Genomic DNA, 26,463 nt, shown 5'->3' on the forward strand with positions numbered 1-26,463 from the left:
CCCACCTTTTACCCAAGCCCCATTACAACCCTATTAAAGTTCCTTTGATTTTTGTATTGAGTTCACTTTTGAGTGGTGGAGATGTGATAAATATGCAAGCCTATGGTAATGTCATTCTATGATGTTGATTTGAGCGTTCCTAGTATCTATACATTTTCTTGAAGGTGACGAGTATTACTGTTCATATTCTTTGGATAACCACCTGTCCAGTGTGTTCTAACTTTGGCGACACTGTCAGAAAATCGGGATGCTTGTATTAGTGTAGATCACTGCATAATCGTTGCTATCTTGACTGTACTTCTGAGTTTCGAAATGCTTGAGGACAATCATTGTCTAAGTGTGGGGGGATTTGATAGAGCAATAATTGGGCACCTAATATGCTGTTATTTGGTAATAATTTTGGCTACTTATTATACTAAGTATCGAGACTTTGCTCATATTTGATATTTGTGTAAATTGTAGGCGGTTGGTGTAAAAAGTGGTTTATCGACGCAAATTTCCAGAAGACTTTTTATTCCAGGGCGTGCCTACGCCAGAAACTATAGAGAGACGCCTCAAAGACGGACCGCGGGACTAATTAACAAAACTTACCTTTATTCCTGCTGGATGCTGTTGGAAATGCGTCAGAACAAAAGGCAACAATTTCCAGCGGATTGGTAGCAACCAATAAGGAGGCGAATTAGGGGCAATAGTCTAAAAGACAGACCCCGCGGGATTGGTAGAAAAAGTGGGGAATTAGGAAATCAAAGGGGCAGCTATTTTTCTTGTGGGTTGCAGAGGTGTAGAGGATAAGAGTTTTAGTTCTAGAGAAAGTAGGGAGTCTTTTTTTCTTTCGGCAGCTACCTTAGGAGAATTGGTAGAAAAGCCAGTTCACGTGGGATTAGGAGATGAGCTTTAGTTTCTTGTATCCCTAGGTAGACGATTTGCTCAATGTTTTGCTTATGACGACTTTCTTTTAGACCTTTTCTTTACTTTTTCTAGACGGACACGAAACAAGAAAAGAAGCAAGACTTTCCCTTTTGTTTCTTCGTTATTTCATCTCTCCTAACTCTATGGTAATTATATGGATGGAATCAATCAAATCACGCGAGATTGATATGATAAGGAGCGGCTAGATTTCTCCGCTACCCAAAGGTCGACACTGTGACGACCCCACTTCCCCCTAAGGCGAACCAAAGGGTTCGGCGAGCCGCCTGCCCAACTCTCGCCGGGACTCACTACAAAACTCAAGCATGAATATAATCGATGGTTCTTAAAAGCTCAAACGGAGTATAATATATCCACCAGTCCAACATACCAAAGTACAAGTCCAATACTTCATCTAAATTTTCACACTAATAACTTAAGTACAATCCTTATGTTTGCAATTCAAATCATTCTTACAAAAGTATAATCCCCAAAATATCATGAGATTTACATTCACTTCAACCACAAGTACATCATACCAAAAAGTTTCACAAATCTTTCAAAATAACCATTACATTTCACAAAGAAAATCAATCACAACCCAGATGAAGGATAATCCACGGTACTCCAAATCCTTGTGCTTGAGTAACTATCCTTCTCGAGCCCTGCATAGAACTAAAATGTTTTTGGGGGTGAGCTAAAGCTCAATGAGGTTTCAAAAGGGAAAATCAAGTATTTATAAATCAGTGCGTAAGTGTTACTTTGGAAACACATGTAGAAGTAATACTTTTTGTTGGCAACTTTATTATGAGTACAACTCCTAAATCATTTAAGAACCACTATCGTACATTTGGAATGAATGACCATATAAATATATTTTCACGAATTTCAGTCAAACAAATAGTGGCTCGTCCGACTAGAAGAACATTACAAGGATTGCTTCGTCTCAAAGATTAATGCTCATGAGGAGTCTTACCCGAGAAATGTTAACTAGGAGAGCAATAACAGTATTAATAGTAAAGCAAACACAAAAGGATACAGTACTCGGTCCACTTCCCGTCCTTATAACTCCCATAGATAACTCCCTCGGTTAACTGGCCATCACCTTATCCCTCCAGTAGTAATACTCGAGTATACCAAAATACAGTGCCCAGGATTATCAACCTATCCGACCGAGTCCGCTTCTGGCTCGAATAGGTGATAACGAAGGGGAAAAGGCCTTGTTCAGCCAATGTGATAAAGTACACATGGCCTACAGCATACGCAAATAACATATAAACAATGAAATATTGAACAGTTATGCAATACAGCAACAGTTAGGTCGAGTGCGATAAAATACACACTCGCCTAGAAATAAGTACTTTTCATTCAAATGAACAAGATTCATCAAGTATTAGACCACTTAGGCATGAAAGAAGCACTCATCAAGTCACATCACGTATATATATATAAGCAATTATACAAATAGTGGTTATAAAAGTTCGAGAAGCAATTTTGTGCAAAACAGTTTGGAATCTCTCACCGTAATCCGGAGCAAAGCAAGAGCAAAAGCAGGAAATTAAAAGAGTTTCTCGGTGTCCTCTGAATCACCTGAGATTAATCACAATTACAAATTACCTAGATGCTCGATTAAGGCGAATAAAAGAAAACCTCTTAGATACACACACTCAAGCCTCAAGCTCAAACAAATTGAAATAGGAAGTTTTAACTTAATCATTGGTATAAAACCAAAAGGAATTTAAAAGTCCCATTTCCGAGATAAATCGTGGCAAGGACTATCAATTTCAAAAGAAGAGTAAAATGCTTAATTTGGCACGGAAATCGAGAAGGTGAAAAATGTGTTCGTACTAGAAAATTTTCAATAAAAGCTCAGGTACTAGAATATAAGTGAAAAAGAATCATGTTTTCTTTCCGAGCAAGTTTTCTACACTTTTCATTTAAATTTATTAAAATCTAGTGTTTTTAACAATTTTCCTCTAAAACAACTGGCCCGGAATAATTTTATGAAAAATTTAGAGTTTGGAAGTTAGTGCAATTATTTCTTAAAATAATAAAGCTAGTGTAAGCAAAGAAAAGAATCAACAAGTCAGCAAGGGTTTAAAAGTCCCGACACTCGAATTTAACATTATCGTACTATACTCAATTTCTATAGCTTAATATTGGAACAAAACATTTCAACAAAGCTTGGTCAAGAGTACTCGAATTCAAGGGCCAAAACGGACTTTACGATTTCAAATCATTTGTACATTGTATTCCCGGTTGCCAAAATAGCCAAATCACAATTTAAACATCAATTTCACTAGGGTTTCATCAATCATTAGCCCTAAGTCTTAACAGATTCAATTTCAAATAAAATTCAACAAAGGAAGTCCAAGGTATCAAAACAATTCCAAATCACAAACCATGGACCTTCCAAATACATTTCAGCCAACCACTTGAACAAATTCACCAAAATTAAACTCTTGCAAAAATTTACTCAAATGGCCAAGAGTTTCATCAATCATTAGCTCTTGGCATCAACCAAATATCTCTTACAACAAGTCAACTAGAAATTTAACTCAAACATAAAAGAAAGTCACGGTTAGCTTACTCATAAGCACACTTAGGAACTCAGGTTTTCTTTTCTTGTTTCAACAATCAAGAAAAATCCAGCAATTGCCAATTCAAGACATCTATTAAATCTCCATCTTTTATTTACTTGAAACACATCAAATATACAGCTCATAATCTGTCCAATCCAAACCAAAATGAATAACACATGATTCCAGAAAATCATCTCACACAAAAACCTCGATTAATTCGGCCAGCTATCAAATCCCATTTCCAGCAATATAGTAGTTTATATAGAGCTTTTGTCCCTAGTTTTCTTCAACTAGACTTCACTTAACACATAAAGCTAACAAATTACAGGCATTACGCAACATAAATTTCCATTTTACTGGAATCACAAGCTGCAAGACAAACATGCAAGCTCTCGGTTCCTCATCTTTGATCCAGCTCCCATTTTTTATTCTTATCAAAATTTCCCTTCAGCCAAATATTATTATTCATGGCTAAACCATCATGCAGCCCGTAATACAGCTACATGCCTGACCAAATAAACAGCTATCCATTAAATTTGTTTCATAACCAAGTTCGGACAACATCAAACTCACTAACCAACCAGAAATTCATCCCAACTCTCTCGATCGACATGCATGCAACCAGATTTTTGGTATTCCTTCAATTTTTTTGCTTAATCCAAGTTAATTAGCTTCATGCAGAGCTAGATCATCCAGACTTTGGTTAGTTAAACATACATATAGCTCAGATCATCAAAACTTGGTCAATCGAAGCTGCAAATTTCCAGCTTAAGCTCTCAGCAACCACAGTTTCTTCAACATCAGGTTTTTCTGTGACTTAATCTAACATCTAACCACACAATCACCACATGCAAGCCCATAGTCAACACCACCTACCCTTAACCAATCAATCTAGTTCCAGAAATTACCTCAGCTTGGAGTACACACTCACGATTAGCAGCAGAAATTATTTTCCTTCCCTCGGTAGTCCAGAAAAATGCAGACCGCTAGCTCTCTCCCCCTCTCCCTTGCTCTGGCTTGCGGCTGGATGAAGGAAATCTGGTCTCAAGCTCTTCTCCAGCTCACGGATGGAAGACAAACTGAATCGCAAGTCTCTCTCTTCCCTCTCTAGTTTACGGACAGAAAGAAAAGAAACAAGAAGCTCGGCTCTTTCTCTTTCTTCGGTCGTTAATTCCAAAGGGCTGGTTATTCACGGCTGATGGTAGAGAAACAAATGAAATGAAGATTTTGTGGTGAATGGTAGTTGTTGTAGTGGAGCTGAGTCGGTTTTATAATGGCGGAAATGCTGAAATGAAACATGGAGCCGACATGCTGAAATTGTTTACAGTTGAAGACTGTTCTAGGAGACTCCACGGTTGCATGGTGAATTCGAAATGGAGATAAGGCTAATTTGGTCTTGTAACATCTTATTTGACCTTCCACTTAGGTTCCTCATTCGTAACTAATTCCAAGATTTTACCCCAAAAGTAAATCGAATGCCTACTAATTATACTAACCTCGCAAAACCCAATTATCGAAATACAACGTCCTAAGCGTAATTATACAAAGTCTTGACTTAAAACGATTCGTCTTAATTCCAGTTTCCCCTTAACACCTAACGTTATTAATACTTAAAATTAGCTATTGAAATTCAAGGAATTAATATTAAAGCAATAACACACTCTACGTCAAGAAATATTAACTTAACTTGGCAAAAATTCAAATAACCCAATATTTTGCACAATTAACTTATTTGCGACTTTAAACTTATTTTTACATACATATCTAAGAACCAAAAATAATAAAATTTATTAAAAGTCAAAGATGCAAATGCGACAAGTATATATAACAATCAAAAGCACCATAAATAATTCAACTCGAATTTGGTCATTAAAATAATAATTGTTTAAAGAATCAATTGTTTAGACTCATTTTCGAGAAATTCATGCAATTTGGGAAAACTTGAGTAATTCACATGCAAAAATACTTTTAAATGACCAATTTAAGAATATTTTGCAATAATTAAAATATGAGTCCTCACAGACACGAAGGCGCGGTCCATAACATCTGTGAGATCTAATCGAACTTTCACTATTTCTTCCAATTCATTACTATTCGTTTGTTTCCTGGATTAACTGTTTATGGTTATTTTATTAATTGAGTATCAACGGTCGGATATTTTATTTAATCTAATAGCCTACTATCACGTTAACTAAATTGAATCCGTAATTGTTCGTTTAGTTTATAATTAGTGACAACCATCATAATTGGCTTTATGTTGGGGAAACGTAAGATCTAATTTAAATAAACTCTCTTAGCGTATTTATTGGTTAGGGTTGGATTTTTCTAGCGTTAATGCAACTGGAAAATTAAATTCCTATGGTCGTATCTAGGGTTGTTTTCTGGTTAGAGAAGCAGTCAACGGTCGTACTTTGACTGTTGAAAAAGTAAAGAAAAACTGGCTGTCAGAGCTTGTTGATAGTTATAACCAACCTAGTGACGAATGAGTGAAATATCTTTGCATCGATGATCATTTAATTGGACCGTGCCTGAAAAGTTGATCCTTTTGGTAGAATTTTGCTAATTGCTATTTTTAGTGAATTGTACTTGGCGAGTTAGCTTTTGAATTTTGTTTATTTTATTTTCATTTTCATTCCATTAAATATCCCCCAATTTTGTTCTATTGACTTGGGAAGAAACAACTTCCTACCCGTTCCCTATGGAATCGACGCTACTTGCCATTGTATGCAAATTTAATACTTTTATAGACAATTCTGGTATATCGGATCAAGCAAACTCTTCGGGAATAGGATGCATCAAGTAATCCATTGCACACCTAGGGTCCCTGCTCCAGTACTTGGATTTATTCTATAATTAATTGTGGTGGTAATTGGGACTTTTTAATAATTATTATTGCACAGGTTCGACACCTGTCAAGTCTTTATATGAAGGCCAAGCTTCAACTGCTAGAAAGATTTACCTCACAGAAATACATGTAATTTCCACTTAACTTTAGCTCCAATTAGTATCAGCCTTTACAAAAATAGTACATTCTGCAAGGTGCACCTTAGAAAATGAAGCTAAAAGCTATGAGAAAGTTGGGAAAAAAATATGCTTTGCCTGAAGAATAATTCTTTGGGATTATCCTTTAATAAAGGGTTTCCATGTCCTGGGAGCAGGTGAGCATGCTCATCAACGAGTCTTTAAGACTATATCCTCCATTACTGCTCAACAGAAGAGTAACCAAGAAAGAAGCAAAACTAGGGAATCTCATCCTTCCGGCCAGCATAGGAGTATCTTTTCCAACGTTAGCAGTTCACCATGACCCTAATATATGGGGTGAAGATGTACTGCTTTTCAACCCAGAAAGATTCTCCCAAGGTATTGCTTCAGCTACCAAAAATAATCGAGCAGCATTTTTGCCCTTCAGCTTAGAACCTCGAATACGTGTGGGAGCAGATTTTGCAATCAATGAGGCTAAGATAGCAGTCTCGATGATTTTGCAACGTTATGCCTTTACCATCTCCCCAGAGTATATCCACTCACCAACACAAATTTTGCTGCTCCGACCCCAAAATGGTGTTCAAATATTGCTGCATGCTCTGTAATAATTTACGTTTGTAAATGTTGAATTTTTTTTTTTGTTTTTCATATATTGATCAGTTCAAAAGCTACAATTTAACATTATCTCCTCCTGAGAGACAATATAAAATTAAAGAGAAAGGAACAGGAAAGTTGTTTAATCTTTATGCTCGGTACTAAATGGCAAATTACTTAACAAGAGAAAAATGCAATTTTGGTACCTAAACTTTGACGCACGAGCGGTTTTAGTCCCCAAATTTTGGACGAAAACAAATTTGGTACCTGAACTTTCAAATTTTGAGCACATTAAGTACTCTTGACGATTTTTCCCAAATTGTTACCGGAGAAGCCATGTGACAGTCACGTGTCTGGCCAAAATGAAATTAAAAAAGGCCAAAAATGCAGTTTTGTTACCTAAACTTTGATGCACGAGCGGTTTTAATCCCCAAATTTTTGACGAAAACAAATTTGGTACCTGAACTTTCAAATTTTGAACACATTAAGTACCCTTGACGATTTTTTTCCAAATTATTATCGAAAAAAGCTATATGACAGTCACGTGTCCGGCCACAATTGTATAAAAAAAATGCCCAAAAAATGTTAAATGCCATTCTAATGCTAAGTATTAAATTTAAGGAATAATAGCATAATAAAAAAAAATTCAAGGACTAAATAACATCACATGAGTCAACAAAACCCAAGAACCGATACAAATGAGCTCCAATTCCAGTACATTAATCTAAGAATTAACTGAAATTTTTTGACCATTGAAACATCAAAAGCGAAAATTAAACACACCAAATATGAAAAATCTAAGATAAACATAATAAAACTAATAATAAAAATGAATTAAAAAGTGAATTGGGTTGCCTCCCAATAAGCATCTTTTTAATATTTTTGACTAGACATTGCCATGTTTGTTCAAGGAGGATAAAATCTCATAGCTCGTTTCAGTGTTTCATCCTTCATATAATCCTGATAACGCTCATAAATAGAGTGATCCTTAAACCTATGAATTACTTTCTTCCATTGACTTGTAGATGGCATCAAACAAGCAAACAATAACCTAAATTCTTTACTCACTCCTCCATCACGAGCAATTACCAATTCAAAATATTTGGCCATAGCAACTCCTAACTTATTCGTGCCATGAAATTCAGAAATTTCTAGTATAACAAAATCAATCTCACTAACAGAAAGTACAGAATAAGAGTTAGGAGAATGTTGGTTAGGAAAAGGAGGGGGTGTCACCATAATTGGGAATTGTTCACTTGAGCGACTCGAAGTTGCGATCTTATTTCCTCCTCTTCAACTTCCTTTTCAACTGCATCTTTAGATCCTTCTTCTTAAGACTCTTGCAATTCCATATCACTTGTCAGGATAATTGCACTCTCATCTCCCTTAAGGTCGATAATGCTCTATGAGAATAATTCTTCACAAATTGGAGAAATCAATTGGCTCACTATAAATGCCAATTGACACATTCCATCCTCCATCCTTCTAATTCTCATATGTGTCTCCTGTTGAAATCGATATGTATTAGCAGTAAGTAATTCTATAATTTTTTCAAAAGACATATCTGACGTGGATAATGGTTGTTGTTGTCGATATTGATGTTAAAAACCTATTAGCCCTAGTGCATAATTAAATAGGAATTAGGATTTGTTTAAAATATCGAATTGAGTTCGAACTTGTAGATATTTGACTTGTTAAGGCTCGATTTGATTCGAAAAAATTTTAATTCAAATATTTGTTAATATTTTATATAAAATTATGTAATTATTATTTTATTATATAGATACTATATATGTATCGGTGATAATTTAATATTAAACATCGAAGAATTAAATTGAATCGAGCTTGAACTTAGATTTTGAGCTGGTATAGGATTCGAATTCGAATTGGAGTTCGATTCCAAAATTTCGAATCGAGCTCGAACTGTGAAAAGTTTGATTCGATTTGATTCATTTACAGCTATAGTTGTAAGTGGAGTTGGTTTTTTATTTTCTTGAGAATAAAATTGCACTTAAGCAAGAAAGGAAGATAAAAATAAACACATGCAAGGGCTCCATGTATAATTTGTTTTTGATTGCCTAGTGACATTTATAGTAATTCAGACTTGGATAAAGTAATCTCTGCATAACTTTCTATATATAGAAAGGAGACCAATAAACAAGTACAAGATTTTTGGATGAAGGGTCAAGCAATTATCATTACTTGAGAAATATGTAAAAACTAAAATGACAATTTTTTTTTTCGGTTTCACAATTGATAAACGGATTAAAAAATACATTTTCAAAATTTTGTTAAGTTTTAGTCTCCACTACACATAGTTCTAAAGGAGATATAACCACCATGAATTTTCCCACCAATTATATTGACAATTGATGAAGATTCCTTCCCAAAATTTCAATTTTTCGACAACTTGAAATATAGAACAAAACAATCTAAATTGGCATTCATCGAGATCATATTAAGGCAGTTGGCTGTTGTGTGTGAAGAAAGATCTTTAATAAGGCAGTTCCTTGGGAGATTTGTCATCACATATTTATTTTCTTTTACTATTGCGAACATCAAAACTCGAAGAGAATGACAAGTTCCCATTGTTGACATATATACTTTACCCACATCTCGAAGGGACATACTTAAACAACAAACTTAAACAAATGAGGACTTTTGCCTACCAATTTCTTCTTCTACTTCCAAATCAATTTCTTCTTCTACTTCCAAATTTACCTTGTTTGGATTGCAATTTTTCTTCAAAAAATTTTTACGTTTTCTGTAAACAGATTTCTTAATCATCTTTTTACCTCACATACGTCAAATCATTACAGTATATTTTTCTACAAAAATTTCACAAAATTGCAATCCAGTGTTATCAATGGTAGTTTCAACTAAGATAGCCACATTAAACACATGTTAATCATCAGTGCAAGAAAATTTAAAGTACTGTCTTCCTTTTCCATATATGTGAATTTGTTTTGTCAGCAGTCAGCACGCACACATGGTACACCTGATAAGCAAACGGGTAAACTATGGTTTTAAGAAAGAAGTCATTCGCTTCAGTGGGATACTCTGATTATAAGCCAAAGGGAGTATATATCGTGGATTTAACGGTCACAAAAACCAAAAAAGAAAAAAAAAAAGGATTTCTAATAGAATTACTCATTCACCATCGGTTTCACCTTAGCTGAGAATCTGGCAAGAAATTACAGAGGTCCCTTGTCGTCCACCATGAGAGGTGCCAAAATTTTTTTGTTATAATAGAATTCATTATTAATTAATTATTCAGAGTGTAAAAACATACACGAAACCCAGTGTTCTAAATTTAAAAAAAAAAAAAAAAAGAAGAAGTAAAGTTAAAAGTGCTTTCTAAAATCAAAGAACTAATAAATTTGACAGCATGCGTTTGGCAGAAAACTGTGATACTAACCAGCAACCCTGGGTCTGAGTACTAGATTAGACAACTATAGGAGAATTTTTAGAACTGCAGACAATTTTCTCAGAAAATATAAGCAAGGTTTCAAGTTCTCTAAAAGGAAGAGGACAATGTACTCATATTCTAGTGATGATTGTAAACCTGCTCATGTTGATATATTCACAAAAACGTGTAGAATTTTCTTAATTAGAAATTAAGCCAAATTTACCCCTTTTGGGTTAGCGAAGTTCTGCTAACTCCCATGTCTAAATCAGATTTTGTCTTTTATCTCAACTTCAGTCTTTATTGGTTTTTACATGTGAGAAAATACATAATATGGCAACAGTCACAATGGATAAAACGATATGCCCACAAATTTCGGTACACTAGAATTACATTACACAGACATGGACATTATTTGACGAGCAAGACCAGGATCTTGTTGCAGCAGCTCTCTCAGGTTGTTCTCCACCTCTGCTATCTGCTTTTCTAAGTATTCCTTGGATTTCTGTCCAGTGGCCAATAAAAAACAATTAGTCGGTTACCAGACATACGATTTAAAATTTTTGTCTTGGTTCTTTGCTAAAATGTTTCGTGAAGATCGATTACAATCACCACAGATCAGCTTACCAGAATAAAGCATACAAAACCTATTAGTGAATGCACAGATAAGTACCATGGATCTAAAGTTGAAAATCTGTATGCCCATAAGGATCTACATTATGAACCTATATGGATGTAACTCAACCATAGCGGAAGCTTAGGTACCTAGCCTGTAATAATCCAGTTCCAGCAACATGGATATGTCAAAGAGAAATATTTACTAAAGTGCAAAAGTAATCTCTTAAAAGTCAACCCTTCAGCACTCTTTAAGAGGGAGAGGATGAGAGACTGCTTCAGCTTCAAGGCTGCTCTGCATATCTAACATTGTTAAAGTTGTAGCTGATGTTCTTAGTTAGCAATAGGAGGAGGACAGTAGAGAACAACAAAGCCAACTGGAAATCAGTATTAAATGGGGAGTTGACCAGCATATTACAAGTTATGCTTAAAGAGTAACCAGTTGAGTTTTCATAGGAATGCATCCTTCTGGATGTACTTTTGCAGGGTCCTCCTCCCTATTTGGTGCAAATTTGGTTCATCATTAAATGAAAATACCTTACCTAAAAAATGGCCATATTATAGGTTTCAGCATAAGTTGCACAATTTCATCATCACAAGAAAATATAACCAGGTAATATCGATAAGAACCGCTTGGCATGGTAATTTTTAAAAAAATAAAGCAGAAAAGAAAAGACAACCTCTAATGCTGATATTGCAGCTTCACTCTCCTTGAGCTTTTGCTCTTGTTCATCCATTAAAACTGATTTGGGCTCCAATACAAACCTGGTGATAGTGATTTGGCAGGAAGAAAACAGAAAAGTTTCAGAGACTAAGATGAAGAAAGAAAACAAAATTATGTAAAACAAGTTGCATCTATCCGTTGAAGTTCAAAAAACAAGGACAATAGAGATCCATCCAACTGAAAGAACATCCGGAGTAAATGAACTCACGTTCTCCCTGCAGAATTCAAAAAAAATAATAATAATTTAGAAAGCAGAAAAGGATAAAATTCAAGATCCACAAAGATTTAATAATTTCAAAGTTTATAGCTTTCTTTGAAATATATCATTTTAGTCATCTATAACAAACTTTATTTAGGACCAAATTTAACTTAAATCTTCATTAGACATGAGAGTGCAAATACTTGAAGCGGAATCAGACCTTCCTCTAAGTGAATTAAAAGGAATGGTTGGTAATTTATACATGGTTAAACCATCTTATCCAAGAGCCAAAAGCACGTGCACCACCATTCTTTGTCCTTACTTATTCTTCCTAATCAAGTTTGTTTTCTTTTCTGAAACAATATAATAAACTAGCACTACCAGGTAGCATGAATTAAGAAATCACCAACCTGTACATTGAATGTAGTGAAATGTAACAAAAGTACAACACTAAAAGAAGAAAAGAATAACGAAATCACCAAAATATTCTACCATAGGTGTTTCAGCATTTATTCATTGGGAAATTTAGTTCAATTATCGAACCTATGGATTTGTATGTATTAGTATCATCCAACAATTGACGCAGTTCCTCCAAGGTCAAATATGCACGCTTCTTTTCCCCTTCTTTACTTCTTATCTGATTCTGAACCTAAGTAAAAGAAAACAAGAGAAAGAACATCACTTTACTGGTGTACACGAGTTTAGTGACATTCAAAAGAATATCTTTAACCCAGAAAAGATTATAAAATCAGAATGAAGGGAGTAAAACATTAAAATGGACATGAAAAGGGGTCTACACATACAAGGGCCTATATTCGACCATCTCATTACATCCAAATCTTACGCTAAATGATGTTCCAAATCAGACAAGCACACTGAGAAAAATCTAAAACGAAGTGAATTACATAAACTATCAAAGTAAACATCCTTTTAATTTCAAAGACAAAGAAAAAAACTTTGCCTTGGAAAAAAGTTCCTTCTTGCTGGACCAGTAAAGGTAAAGCCAAAGACGGACAAGAAGTTAGGCAGTGTTGGGGATTCTATCCGGTCTACGTTCTCGATTGAAGCTCATGCTTTAAACCGATGCTATTATTCAAATTAAACAAAACAACTGAAAGTCTGAAACCCAGAAATTTAATCAACATTAGCCACTCTCAAACCCAGTTAACCATTAAATCCAATTCAGTACATTTACCGAACATATGGTAGACCAGATCAACCATTAAACTTCTGCAGCTGCAGAATTAAAAATTCTGGGGCTGGGCAATAACAGTCAAAAAGGGCTAGCATCTCAAGTTCAAACTAACAAAATTTACTAAAACATCAACCTTAATTGGTCAAATACCTGCTTCAATTTGGCTGTACTTTCAATCATGCGGCTCTGGATCTCAAGAAAAGCCTATTTCACCATAGGAACAGAAAAGAATGTCAGAGATTACAGCAAATTTTATGTGAAGCAAAGTCTTGTAAACAAACAAAGAAAATGGGACAATTAATCACCTTTCTGTTTGCTTCATCTGCCATTTTGCTTCGAGCTCTGAATCTCTCTGCTCCGGATTCAATCGAGACTTTTGGTTCCGGAAAACTGAAGCCCCGGAATTAGAACCCCACACAATCGAAAGGAAGATTCTTGGGAACTGTGGCATTTGGGCACAGGTACTTGGGCTGGTCCATGAGCTATGGGCCTCAATTTCAAAATGAGATCTTGACTCATGGACTTTCGCAGTTGTATAAGAGGATGTGGTCTCATTCCTTTTTCTCCTGTCTCTCCATCCTTTCATTCCTTTGTCCATACACAATCCCGTTGTTTAAGCAATGCCTTGTTTGTGTCACCAAATTCATTATCGAAAGTAAAATCTTACTCTAAACTAGATACGAACCAATAAATGATGGTTGACTTTCTGATTTTTCAGGAGTTTTTATATTTATATCTATCCTTTAGACATATCACGTTTTAAAATCGATTAGATAGTCATTTAACTAATAAAAAATAGTGTTTTTAGTGATTCGACTAATTAAAAAAACTTTCACTTTAATCACTTAATTAGTAAATATACACACTTTTCGGTCACAAAATTTGTGGATTAGTTTGGTCAATGACCGTTTTGACTAAGGGTGCGTTTAATAAAACTGAAGTCTGAATCCATTAAATTATTAAATTGTTAAGTATTAAATCTAATACATTTAAGTGAATATCACATTCAGTGATAAATAACTAGTTTATCACTTAATTTTAGGAGCAAGTTTTGCCTAAAAAATTCAGTACCACTTAATTAATTCAGATGTTCAATTTTTGGTTAGCAAACGGTCTGAATATGTTAAGATCTGAATCCATTAAATTTAAGTGTTTAACTGAGTTATCAAACAAGGACTAAGTGAAAATTTTAGTTACCAAAATGAGAAATTCTAGATAGTAAAGGGACAATTTGTACCATCTGCTCATACTATAATGAAAGATTATTCTTTTATATACTATCGTTTAAAATTTTCTAAAATCCCGGTAATTTTTCTTTATTCATATCAGAAATTTCATTTTTGCACGTGTTAGCATACTAGTATCGATAATATTTCACAATGTTAGTGTAGCAAATATTCATACAATTACTAATGAAGTGATAATTTTTTTCTACCTTCTCTTAATTTCTCATCTTTACGAGTTCTAATATGTTGATTCCACTAAATTGATTGACATCTTGGGGAGTCTAAGAGGGCAGTTTTACAAAGTTTTTTGTAGCAACAAATTAAGCTTAGATGGTATCAAGAATGTGCTTAATGAGTTGTATTTGTTAACAAGAATACTCTTTGAGTCTCAAGATGTTAATAGAGCAACGAACAAAAAGGACTACCATGGAATATAGCTTCACTCGATTTAGCTATTTATCTGATCATAGGCTACCCTACCACTGCAAATTAAAACCATAAAAGTGCCTATCAAGACAAGCAATATGATCACTTCATTTAGTTTCCAAATTCCACCCAACATTTTAGAATTCAACTTTTCAAAACCGTTGACCCTAAGAAGTAAGCAATGTTAATCCAAAAAGGAAAATTATGTCAATTGAAGTGCAAGAAGCATTCAACTTGTGCGAGTATTAGCTTTTAAAAATGAATGAAAAGTAAGCAAGCAAACAGAATGGTGGTAGGTCTATGGTTCTTCATGCATGAGACCTGTATGTGCTTAAGAAACCGTGTTCTAGGTACGACTTATGTCCGAATTTCAGGAGTTGCTCATCCAACATATTTATTAATGAAAAAAGGACAACAGGTCAATAGCAAAACTAATTTAAGCCAAGTTTGCGTTTGCAGTTGGGGTGATTTATAAAGAAATACTTCTGATACAAGTTTTTTTAACAAAAATATTTTTAAATTACCAAAAATTAGATTCTTTGAGTTACGAAAAATTATTTAGCAAATACTTTAGGAGTTTTTTTTTTTTTTTTTTTTAAATGCACCGCAACCCCAAACCTGCCTTAATCAACCAAAAAAGGAACAAAATCGTTTAAAACTAGCTTAACCAAAAAACATATAAGCCTTTACACGTAAATTATTTTATGTTTTATAGAGCATATGTATTGTGTATACTCAAATTTAGGGCCTTTTTAATTGTCACTCCAATTGCACCATGCAATACAATATATAATACAATAGATGTAGCCATAACAGAAAAAAAAATGCAGCTAATTTTATTATTCAATGAAAATTATATCTTGCAGCCAATTTTACTCTTTCAATTTCAAATAAATTCCATCTGAAATCATAATAATAATAATAATAAAAAGTTGAAGATCTAGAAGATCTGAAATAATGAATTATGTCTTACCATCAATTTATTTGCTTTGCGTTTGACAAAAAAAAAATCAATTTATTTGCTTTGAACCGTGTGGTACTACTTTCTGAAGCGCGTGGTCAAATAATAATTAATAAGTCAAATAATGCAGACAAAGGAACAAAATTGGAAATCAAGAACCAACAGCTCAGAGGCTTAAGGCCTTAAAGGCGAGCGGGTGACTGCATCTTTTTCTTAGATTCCCATTTTATCCCTACAACTTCTGTGATTTCTCGAAATTACCATTATGGGCATCTTTCAATAGCAACAGAATATTCATTTCCATGGCAACTTTTAGCTAATGCCTTGCTGTTTCAATTATGATAGTACTAGTATTTGCTGCCAAATGAAAAGCTTGTGCATCTGCTCCAAATAAAGCTTGTGGTATTTGATGAAGTGTATATGTAACAGGGATTAGTGAATTGGATTAATATTTCATATACTGACCGTGTATATATTTTTATCATTGAATGCATGATATATAGCTCAAATTTAAATTTGAAATTTAAATATTACATATGTGTTATGCTTTCACCGTAATAGTGTTGACACTGTTAGTATATAACAGATTTATTCTAGTGAATTACTATTTGTAACATGTACTATGACTTACCCCACATTTTCAAGTGAAATGTTAAGTTGACGTGAGCTCGTGCATCAACCCATCAAGGAACATTGGTTTGGTGAATCTCCTTATGGATGAGCAATGATACCTCAAATTTGTTGTACCAACTTTGTTTCTTGACGATAAAGAATTGCAGTATGAAAATGACATAGAGAATTCCTCTTGCCAAAGGAAAGAATTGGCAAAAAAAAAAAAGAGAAAACAGAAATTTAAAGGACTGTGCCCCAAAGAAAAAATAAAGAATGAGAAGAGAAACGAAATGCCAAACATGTCAAATATGCAATTAATCAAAGATGCTAAAAGATGGCACCAACCCTCACTGATGCAATAATGCCCGTTATAGGGATCAATGATTGCTTAATGAAGCTACTTGCATCGCTGCAAGATTTAAGCAAGTAGGAAAAGTAGTCATCAAAAAGCAATAATGACCCTTATCAAGTCAATTTATGAAGCTAGCTGATTTGACTTGAGAAGGATCATTTTGGTGCTTTCCAAAATTTTTTTGGTATTAAAAGTGTTGTCAATAATGCCAAAGCTAAAGCCTTTCATGCATGTAGTTTGCTGGACATAAAAGGGTCCAAATATGAATCTCAAATGACTTACTATTTGGTATCGAAATTTGGAGATCCGGATAATAACTACTCTATGAAATTTGGAATTTATCAATTGATAAATTAATAGATACCAAGTAAACTAGATAGAAGTTCGTATAAGTTCAACATAAATGATAATTAAATTATTGTCAAATTCAATAATTGGCTCATTAAATAGAAAATTCAAACCAATATTGAATTCTAAAATACTCTGTTTGGATTTCTCAATTTTTTAAAAACAAATTTTTCATATACAATATTACAGTAATACACAAACAAAATAACTCCAAAACATTACATCCATACAATATATAAAAAACAACTCCAAATATACAAAAAAAAAAAAAAATACACCACCACCACCAACCATCAAAAACACACCACTATTCGCCGCCCAGTCTCCCTCTCTCCTCTCTCCTTCTTCCTCCTCCTCCCTCTTTCTCTTCCTTTTCTTTGCTCTTTCTTCCCTTCCCTCTTCCTCCCCTCTCCACGTCTCTCTCACTGTCCCCCACCTCCTCTCCCATCTCGCTGGTCGCTGGCCATGGCGACTAGACTAGGTTTGGTCGAGACTTGCGACCAGATTTGGTCATGGGTGGGCACCATTTTCTGATCACGACCTGCAACCAGAGAGGGGGGAGAGGGAGGGGGTGGCGGGAGAGGGTGGGAGGGGATGGGCAGTGGTGGGTGGTTGTAAGATTTTATAAATATCTTATTAAAATTTAAAAATTTAAAAATATCCCAAAATATATTTTCAAAAATGCCCCAAAAATACCATTAAAAATATTTACAGTAAAAGTTTTCACCTATATTGTTACAGTAAAATATTTAAAAATATCCCAAAAAATAGCTAATCTAAATGAAAACTTAGTTTTTTAAGACAACATGAAAGAATATAATAGGAAATGAGGGGTGTGAGATTTATCACTTGGAGGCAGTAGAGAAAAAAGATGAGAACAAAAAGTATGATCATTTTCTAATCTTATCTATTTATACATGAATAGTACATTGCTATAGTTGCAATTGATCGAGAGAGGGTTTGGTTGAGTTGAATGGTAAGATGAAAGGGTTGGATTGAGTTGGGGTGGTTAGATGGAACGGATTCTAAATAAGAGATGTTAATTTAAATCCTCTTACTTATAACAAAAAAAATAGTTGCAATTAATCATTTTTTAAAATATTATCGCAAATATGTCCGTTTCAGCCCAAGTAACCTAATCAGTGTTCATCTAGACATTAGATAAAAGTTGAAAAATAAAGATCAAATCCATATACTTCTAACCATAAGGTTCAAAATGGGGAATCAAGCGTGGTATCACAAGGACAAATAAAAGGCTATAATCTTATTTTGAGGTTTGCAAAACGATCAAATGCATAATTCCAATTTGTGTTATATTGCTTGGTTTTTGAAATCTTTAAGACACAACTACAAAGTAAAGCAATAGTAATCAAAATATATCTTCACAATCCTTCTGTTTCAAAACCAAATGAATGGTATGTTACTGCGATACTATCACAAGTACTATTATGATTATATGATAGATTAAGCTTACAAAAGAAGGAGAATATCAATACATATCGATTTCTAAAATTTTCATGTATCACAAACTGAGAAACTGAGAAGTATATCCACTATATATATGCATGCAAATGTGCCAAATGAGTATAAATGTGTAGGATTCAGAATAGTTGCTCCTCACGATAATTAGCGACAACAATTTGTGGCAAGTAATCCAAGGATTACTATTGAAACACATATCCTTCATTAAAAAAAAATGCTTAAACTAAACTTGACGTCTTTGGTTCTCCGTCAAGAATGATACATATATCCTTCACTGAAAAAACTAAAAGATGCTTAAAGAACACCTGACCTGACTTCTTGGTTCTCCGGGAAGAATGATATTTCTGTAAATACAATAAACTTGTTGGGCATTGTGCTTGGGTCATGTATGACCAAATCTGACCTATTCAGGAGACCAGCCATTGCATTTGGCATTTAGTTCCAAGCCTTCTTTTGCACTGAGTATTACTACAGTATGCAAATAATAGCAAGATTTCATTGTAACATATGTATCCTTGAATTATTATCAATTTATACTTCATGCCATAATTTATCAATCATGGTAGTTTAGTGCCTTATGCTATCAATTTGTTAAATACTACTCAAAGTCATCTAAAATTATAAATTTTTGTAGCTATTTTCAAAATGAATTTACTTTTGCACTACCTAAATTAGTTTTACTAAAATACCCTTTGGTCCAAGGTAATCATTTCAATAAATAATAGTTATTAAGATTGAGAATTATTAATGACAATTTCTTATATATTGGTGACACCCCTATTGACTTCTTTTCTGGCCATGTTAACCATGCAACAATCGCTTATTATTTGTAGTACTCACAACTATATCCTTTTACTAACACAGAAAGTGCAAATAAACATCTTTATATTAGATGAGTAAAAAGTTCAAAGATCTGCCACTAATAAAGATTGGTGTGTCAAACTATAATGTTCCCAAATTAACCATATTTCCAACTAGTTGTTTAATGTGCAATCAATTAGAGGCGAGGCTAAGATGGATTTATCAAATTTCCACCCGTGTATTAAATTTGGTTAATTGAATTTGGTGAATTTGATTTCAGTGACTTCGATTTCAATTTGATTTTTGTTTTAGATCCTCAATTTTGATTTAAACCAAAAAATGATTTCATTTTTTCATTTTTCATATATAATATCTTTATTGTTTGTTCTTTTTTTTTTATGTCTTGAGATTTATATTCTCTATGTCAAACCTTAGAACTTATTACGGTTATATAAATTCATATACATATTGACTACTAATTATTGACTATCTCATCAGTTATGAATAATTATAATAACACCTTTCTAATAATTAAAATTAAAATAATATAGTCTAGCATAATATATAAAGTAGTATTAATGCCTAATACTTAATTTTTTTGATGCTTAATCCATAGGGTATACAATTTTTATAGATGCAATGCACTTCTTTATAGTTTATGAATAATAACTTTTTCTTAGTTTTAAAATATTAGTAAATCATATGATATGCCTTTTTTTAGATATTAACAACAAACCCATTTTTGTATTTTGGTACCAAATATGAAATTGGATGAAACTAGTTAACCGATTATTGAAATTGATTTTCAATTTTAATTCAATTTGATTTTAATTTGGCAAAAATAAAATTGATTAAATTTTGGTCGCAAATTCAAATGGATAAAAATGGGAAACTGATTCACTCTAATGGATTCACAATTTTACCAACCGATTCTCACTCCTACAACAATTCAATTTGATGTTACAGCACTACATTGCTACAATTAATAGCTTTTGGCGCAAAGTTTAAGTAAGTGATAGTTTAGAGGTGTCTTTTGCAATTAGCCATTATAATAATACCTCAAAGCAATTACATTAAAATTGAAAAAGAAAAATCATAAGTTTGAAAGACAATCAGAAGACCCTTCTGCAAAATAGACTATCTGCAAAATAGACTTCTTAGACTTTTAGTAGTCTATTTTGCTCTTATTTTCCTCTCTCTTGTGATGAATCCTTTCTTCTTTTAGCCAAATTAGTCTGGTTTTTTTGGCTGTCCCTTCTCAGATTTGGGACATTGAAGTAGTGTCTAAGGCTTATTTGATGACAAACGATAATGAAATGATACATCACTGAAAAACAAGCGAAGTGTTTACCTTGTTCTCTTGGGCATAAAAATCTTATCTTTCTGTGGATTTGATGTGATATTATGACCAGTAAATAGAGGTGAAATGTGAGTCTTTTCCTGAAATCAGATAAATGGGGTCTTGCTTTAGTGTAGAAGAGGAGATTCAGCAGCCACAGAATAAGGGTTAGTGCAATTTTTGCTTATCTTCGCCTCTATTCAATCTTCTTGTGGTAGTGGTCTCTGCATCTTTTTTTCATTACGGTGGGGCAGTCGTTGTTGCTTTTCTTTTGGCTGGAAATTTGTGTGGTTTAGGCCTTTGTTATCTTTTGCTTCAATCAAGAAGCAGGTTATTGTGTAGGAATTGGATTTTTGCATCTAGTAAAGTTGGAATACTTTCAAGGTTGCAAGTACAATGTATGGAAGTGAGGCTTTATTCACTTGCTTAATTATGTGAATCCAAATTTGGGGTGTCAATATTTGCTAAGGTTTCAAGTGAAGAAAGATTAAATCATCACTCTTAGTCAAGAAATTATACATTTTTTAGAGATTTTTTTTTGGGTTTTTTTTGGGGGTGGCAATTGAACCAGCATTTACTAGTATCCCGCCTCAACTGTCTCCTCTATAAAACCATTTTGATGATATAAAATATGGTCCGATCTTGTCTTCCATTTGATGCATGTAGAGGCAGAGAGAGTTTCTAGTGTAAAGTTAAATATCTAACTGAAAGAAATTATTAAGATCACTTCAGATCAAGAATGCACGGAAGTAGACATGTTTATGGTGAATGTTTCTTTTCTGCGAGTAGATGCACAGATATTTGTCAATTTGTTATAGAGACTGTCTGATAACTACCGTGAGTAGCTTATTGCCTGACTTCTGTTAAAAACCTTTCAGTTGCCCATGGAATTGCTGCATTTCCTGGACAAGCACATTCTGAGCTTTCCAACAAGGCAAATGCACCACAAACCAGTAGCACTGAAGGTGCAAAAAGTGTTGTCATAGTTTCAAAAGATGTCAATGATCTGCGTCAAAATCCCGTGAATAGTAATCTTGACTTGTTTACGTATGAAGAGATGAAGTTAGCTACCAAGCATTTCCGACCAGATCAAGTTCTTGGTGAGGGTGGGTTTGGCATAGTTTATAAGGGAGTTATAGACGGGAATGTGAGGCCTGGTTACAAAACCACCCGTGTTGCCATTAAAGAGCTTGATCCTGAAGGTCTGCAGGGTGACAGAGAATGGCTGGTAATTTGCTCTGACTTGCCTTTGTTTAATGAAATCATTTATACTTGAGATACTCATATTCTGATTATGCTTTGTAGCTGGTAAGAAAATGAATTCTTTTGTTTATGTGGTGGAAGCATGTGGTACAAATATAAGAAGCTATAGTAAACATCCATGGTTGCAGTTCTCAATTTCCTTTTCTGTTAATTACCAGTTATGTGCCTCAAATGGACATAGTTAGGGTTGAATATGAAGTATCTGGCAGTCTGCAATTGGAATCATACATTAGAACACATCTTAAACTACTTAAAACTCACCCAGTGGGCCAAGGCCACTCAAGGAGCAGGTCTGAGCAAACTCAATGTTGAAAGTTTGCTTCTCCATCTACGAGATTCTGACTTCGGTATTCTCTTGGAAATTTCCTAAATAATTTATGCTAAACCCCTTGAGACTTAACTTCTTTTTACAATCTAATATGTCTGGAGGGTTAGTGTTTAATTTGCTTATCTATCCATGAGTCTCTGACTTTGTTTTTCTGTTGGATAATTTCCTTAAATGGTTTATGCTAAATTCCCCTTGAGACTTGAACTTCTTTTTCCAATCTGAAATGTGCGGAGGCTTAAGGGTTTAATACTGGAATATCTGGACTTCATTGAGTGTTGAGCAAATTTCTTGGAGATCTTGGAATAGGTATGAACAATAAGTATTAGCTGCTGACAGAGAAATTTGCATAAATCTGGATGCACAAAGTCAAGCCAAAATTGATGCTAACATGGTAATCGGAATAGGAAAGCAGAAAAGTTAGCTTCAGGTAAGGAACTTAGTTACAGGAACTGTCCTTTCCCCTTCTCAATTTCCTGGTTGTCCGGAAATGAAGCAGCTAAACTGTGTTGGTGTGTTTAGCTTCATTTGATAAGTTGTCCTTGTGCCCCTTCTTTAGTATTCATGTTGTATAATCCTCCCCTTCCCCCTTCCTCCTCCTCTGGGCATGGTGGTCTGTTTGTTGACCACTAAGTTATGAATGTCTTTCTATAACAGAAGGCTTATTTATTTTTTGTTTTGTAGTTACTCGAGTGGTGCATCTCTTGTAAAGCAAAAATGTAGTCATTCTGTGACACCATTTTGATTGCTTCCTTGCAGGCAGAAGTGAACTACTTGGGGCAACTTTGTCACCCTAACCTGGTGAAGCTCATTGGATATTGCTGTGACGATGACCATCGGCTGTTGGTTTATGAATACATGGCTTCTGGAAGCCTGGAGAAACACCTTTTCCCAAGTAAGTAGTTGCCTTTATGATTTGTTTGTATTCAGCAGAATGATTACTCTGTACTGGCCTCTTGGTGATCATGTCATAAGGGGCTATACATTTGTGGAGTGCTCAAATGAGAGACTTCTGATGCCTTGTATTTCAAACCAAATTATGGGGTTGGTTTGTTTTTTTATGGCTCTGGCTCATTTAGAAAGGGATTTTCTGGTGCTATATTTTCCATATTGTTAAGAAACAATAAATGAAAAGGATGCTGCAGAAATCTGAACATTCAAAAAATAAATAGATGTTTCCTTTCTTCGTCTCATTATTTTTGTTATCTTTTTAGTCTGCTGTACATCTTCTATTTTATTCCCTAGCAAACTGTCTATTTGACTTAAAGATGAATTCATTTTATGATATTATTTGATGTTCAACTTTGTTGATGAAATGGTTATATCAACTGGGTGTGTTTGTGTTTTTTTTGTTAGGAGTCTGTTCTACGCTAACATGGTCAAGGAGAATGAAGATCGCTTTAGATGCTGCAAAAGGGCTTGCTTTTCTTCATAGTGCAGAAAGGCAAATTATTTATCGAGATTTCAAGACTTCTAATATTTTGCTGGATGCGGTTAGTAGGCATTTCCTGTACACCATAATTTAGGAAGAAAAGTTTCCGTCGTGATGCATTTCATTTTTAGCTCTTCTTTTGGATACTTGGACTTTCTAGCCAATCATCGGATTACCAAAGCCAGAAATTCCCTTTCCATTGAAAATTCAGCTTTTACTTAGCATTTTTCGTGCAGTGCAGAGATAAGCACCTCTAAATCCTTCTTAGATTCCAAAATCACAATGCTGTTTTAGTTATTTGTCTTTTTTATTCTTTTTCCAACAAGCATTCATCTAACATTTTACATGATTAATACATTTGGATTAGATTGAAAAAGGATTACGTTAAAAGTAGCCATTTTTGGGGTGTAATGAAATTAAATTTAAACTTGTTATCTTAGTGAAAACATGGAAAAGATGAAAAAGGAATTATTTTAGATGTCTTCTTCACTACACTGGCTGATGGCCCAATTTGAACTTACAGGATTTCAATGCAAAGCTTTCTGACTTTGGACTTGCAAAGGATGGGCCTATGGGAGATCAAACACATGTATCAACCCGAGTCATGGGTACCTACGGCTATGCAGCTCCTGAGTATGTCATGACTGGTGAGAATAGTAATGTAAAATTGCAGGAGTAATGTTGTTCGTCAAAATTGATCTTTTTATATTTTGTTAAACAGAGAAATATAATTTGCTCATCCTATAGAATGTACAGTTTAGCTGTTTTGCATGTCAGGAACTTTGTATACGTGTTGATTTCATAGAAAGAATAGAGCTAATTGTAGTTCTTTCTGTTGGTTGATGCTTGGCATAGATCAACTTCCCCTCTGGCCTTTCCTTTTTTCTTCTTGATTGTATTTGGACCATTAATTGTGGATCATTATTTTGGATAATCATTCTTGCTAGAGATTTTCTTGGTGCAATTTTAGGTCATATTCTTGTATAATTATAAGTTCGGTCTTCACGGTTTCCTGATTCTGGAGTTGGGGACATGTAAATGCGCTTCACTTTGAGGTTATCTAACTTGCATGGTAGAATCCTCTGAAGGGATAGCTTGTCATTGCCAAGCCTCCATCGCAATTTCAAAGAGGGAGGGTCACCCTTCCGATGTGGTTGATGGAGAAGGAAAATAAGTGCTCTTGATGACAATATAAGGGTTTAAATAATGACTAGGATAATAAGAACAGCAATAATAATGGTAGCTAGTACCTAGTTATTTTAATCATAATCATAACCATTTTCCTGAGTATGGGATTGCGTAAAACTGGTGGAATTATATTTAAAATTGAAGTCCTGTAGATATCTTTTCCATCTTTTCTTACCTTAGTTGTGAGTACATGCTATGGGGGTAAAAAAATTGTCATAATCTTCTTTTATCAGCTGTATGTGCCATGCATCATTCTTCCACACCTTTGTCATTTAGATCCTTTTTAATAATAACTTAAAATTTTGTTGCCATTATTCAACTGTACAGGACATTTAACCGCAAGAAGTGATGTTTATGGCTTTGGGGTCGTCTTGCTTGAGATGCTTATTGGAAGGAGAGCAATGGATAAGAGTAGGCCTAGCCGGGAGCATAACCTTGTGGAGTGGGCTCGCCCACTTCTTAACAGCAGCAAGAAGCTTTTGAAAATACTGGACCCTCGAATGGAAGGGCAATACTCTACTAAAGTCGCCGTAAAGGTGGCAGTTCTTGCATATCAATGTCTTAGCCAAAACCCGAGAGGGAGGCCTGTCATGAGCCAAGTGGTCGAATTACTGGAAGGCTTTCAAACACAAAGTGGGAGTCGAGAGGAGGAAATGCTTCAGAGTGGAGGTGGAAGTGTAACCCTTTATGAAGTCCCGAGAGGAATGCCTGACAGTCCAGCCACAGAGCAGAAAAACCAGCTGAAAAGTGAGAGTCAAAGAGATGTTAAGCCTCCAAAAAGCAAACAAACAAATGGAAGGAGCAGAAGTGAGCCTCCGAAGGAGTGCGATCTTTACGGTTCTTTCCCAGATGCTGGACTAGGTGAGAGAAAATTTACTTGAAGATTGACCATAAAGATGAGTATCATCTCATGAAGTTACTTGCCTAGTGTACCATCTTGGAAATCTCTTGTTTCTATTTAGACAATTGTAGGAACTTGTAGTTTATTGGAAGAGACATCAATTTTTTTCGTGTATACAGCTTGAGTTTTGGTACGTCTGTTTTATGTGCAATTTGGACTATGGAGCAGCTCAACCATAATGTGCTTGTGACTTTATATTTAAAAAAAATTAGTCTTCTAGACATAACGATTTGTTTCATGCGAAATAGAAGGGAAGAAAAACATGTCATGAGGAAATATTAAGGGACTGAAATTCATTTCAAGCTCTATTTATGCTAAAAATTTGTTTAATTGAAGAAACTAATACCCCTTAGGAATTGAGGAACAAAATCTTGACTAAACTGTAGCTGTTAAAGCATCTATGATTGTTTGGTACGTGAAAGAGACAACTGAACAAATAGTCATACTCTGACACTCGGGTCATTCTCACTTGCACCTAATTCCATGCCCCTCTCTCTCTGTTGCGATTTCTTGGGAAATTAGGCACTTATTCTCTTCGCTATTCCGATAACAAAACGGTAAGGGTGAACTTTTGTCATTTGTCTTTTTGCCATTTCTTAGTACG

General features: G+C 34.4%; 2 protein-coding genes across 2 annotated transcripts; one reads left to right on the forward strand and one right to left on the reverse strand.

The window, feature by feature from the left end:
- Positions 1-10,730: 10,730 nt before the first annotated feature.
- Positions 10,731-13,623, reverse strand: LOC113775109 (prefoldin subunit 1). Its single transcript, XM_027319850.1, has 6 exons — positions 13,509-13,623; positions 13,354-13,407; positions 12,552-12,657; positions 12,018-12,024; positions 11,766-11,850; positions 10,731-10,975 (listed from the first exon to the last, which is right to left on the reverse strand). Exons 1-6 carry the CDS (start codon positions 13,530-13,532, stop codon positions 10,865-10,867), a joined length of 387 nt encoding a protein of 128 aa, XP_027175651.1. The 5' UTR covers positions 13,533-13,623; the 3' UTR covers positions 10,731-10,864.
- A 6,933-nt stretch (positions 13,624-20,556) lies between these two features.
- On the forward strand, positions 20,557-25,992 carry LOC113775237 (probable serine/threonine-protein kinase PBL17). Its single transcript, XM_027320026.1, has 6 exons — positions 20,557-20,917; positions 21,629-21,978; positions 23,098-23,233; positions 23,695-23,831; positions 24,294-24,417; positions 25,286-25,992. The coding sequence occupies exons 1-6, from the start codon at positions 20,866-20,868 to the stop codon at positions 25,837-25,839; spliced, it is 1,353 nt and encodes a 450-aa protein (XP_027175827.1). The 5' UTR covers positions 20,557-20,865; the 3' UTR covers positions 25,840-25,992.
- Positions 25,993-26,463: the final 471 nt, after the last annotated feature.

The sequence above is a fragment of the Coffea eugenioides genome, chromosome 6 (assembly GCF_003713205.1).
Source record: "Coffea eugenioides isolate CCC68of chromosome 6, Ceug_1.0, whole genome shotgun sequence".
Lineage (NCBI taxonomy): Eukaryota > Viridiplantae > Streptophyta > Magnoliopsida > Gentianales > Rubiaceae > Coffea > Coffea eugenioides.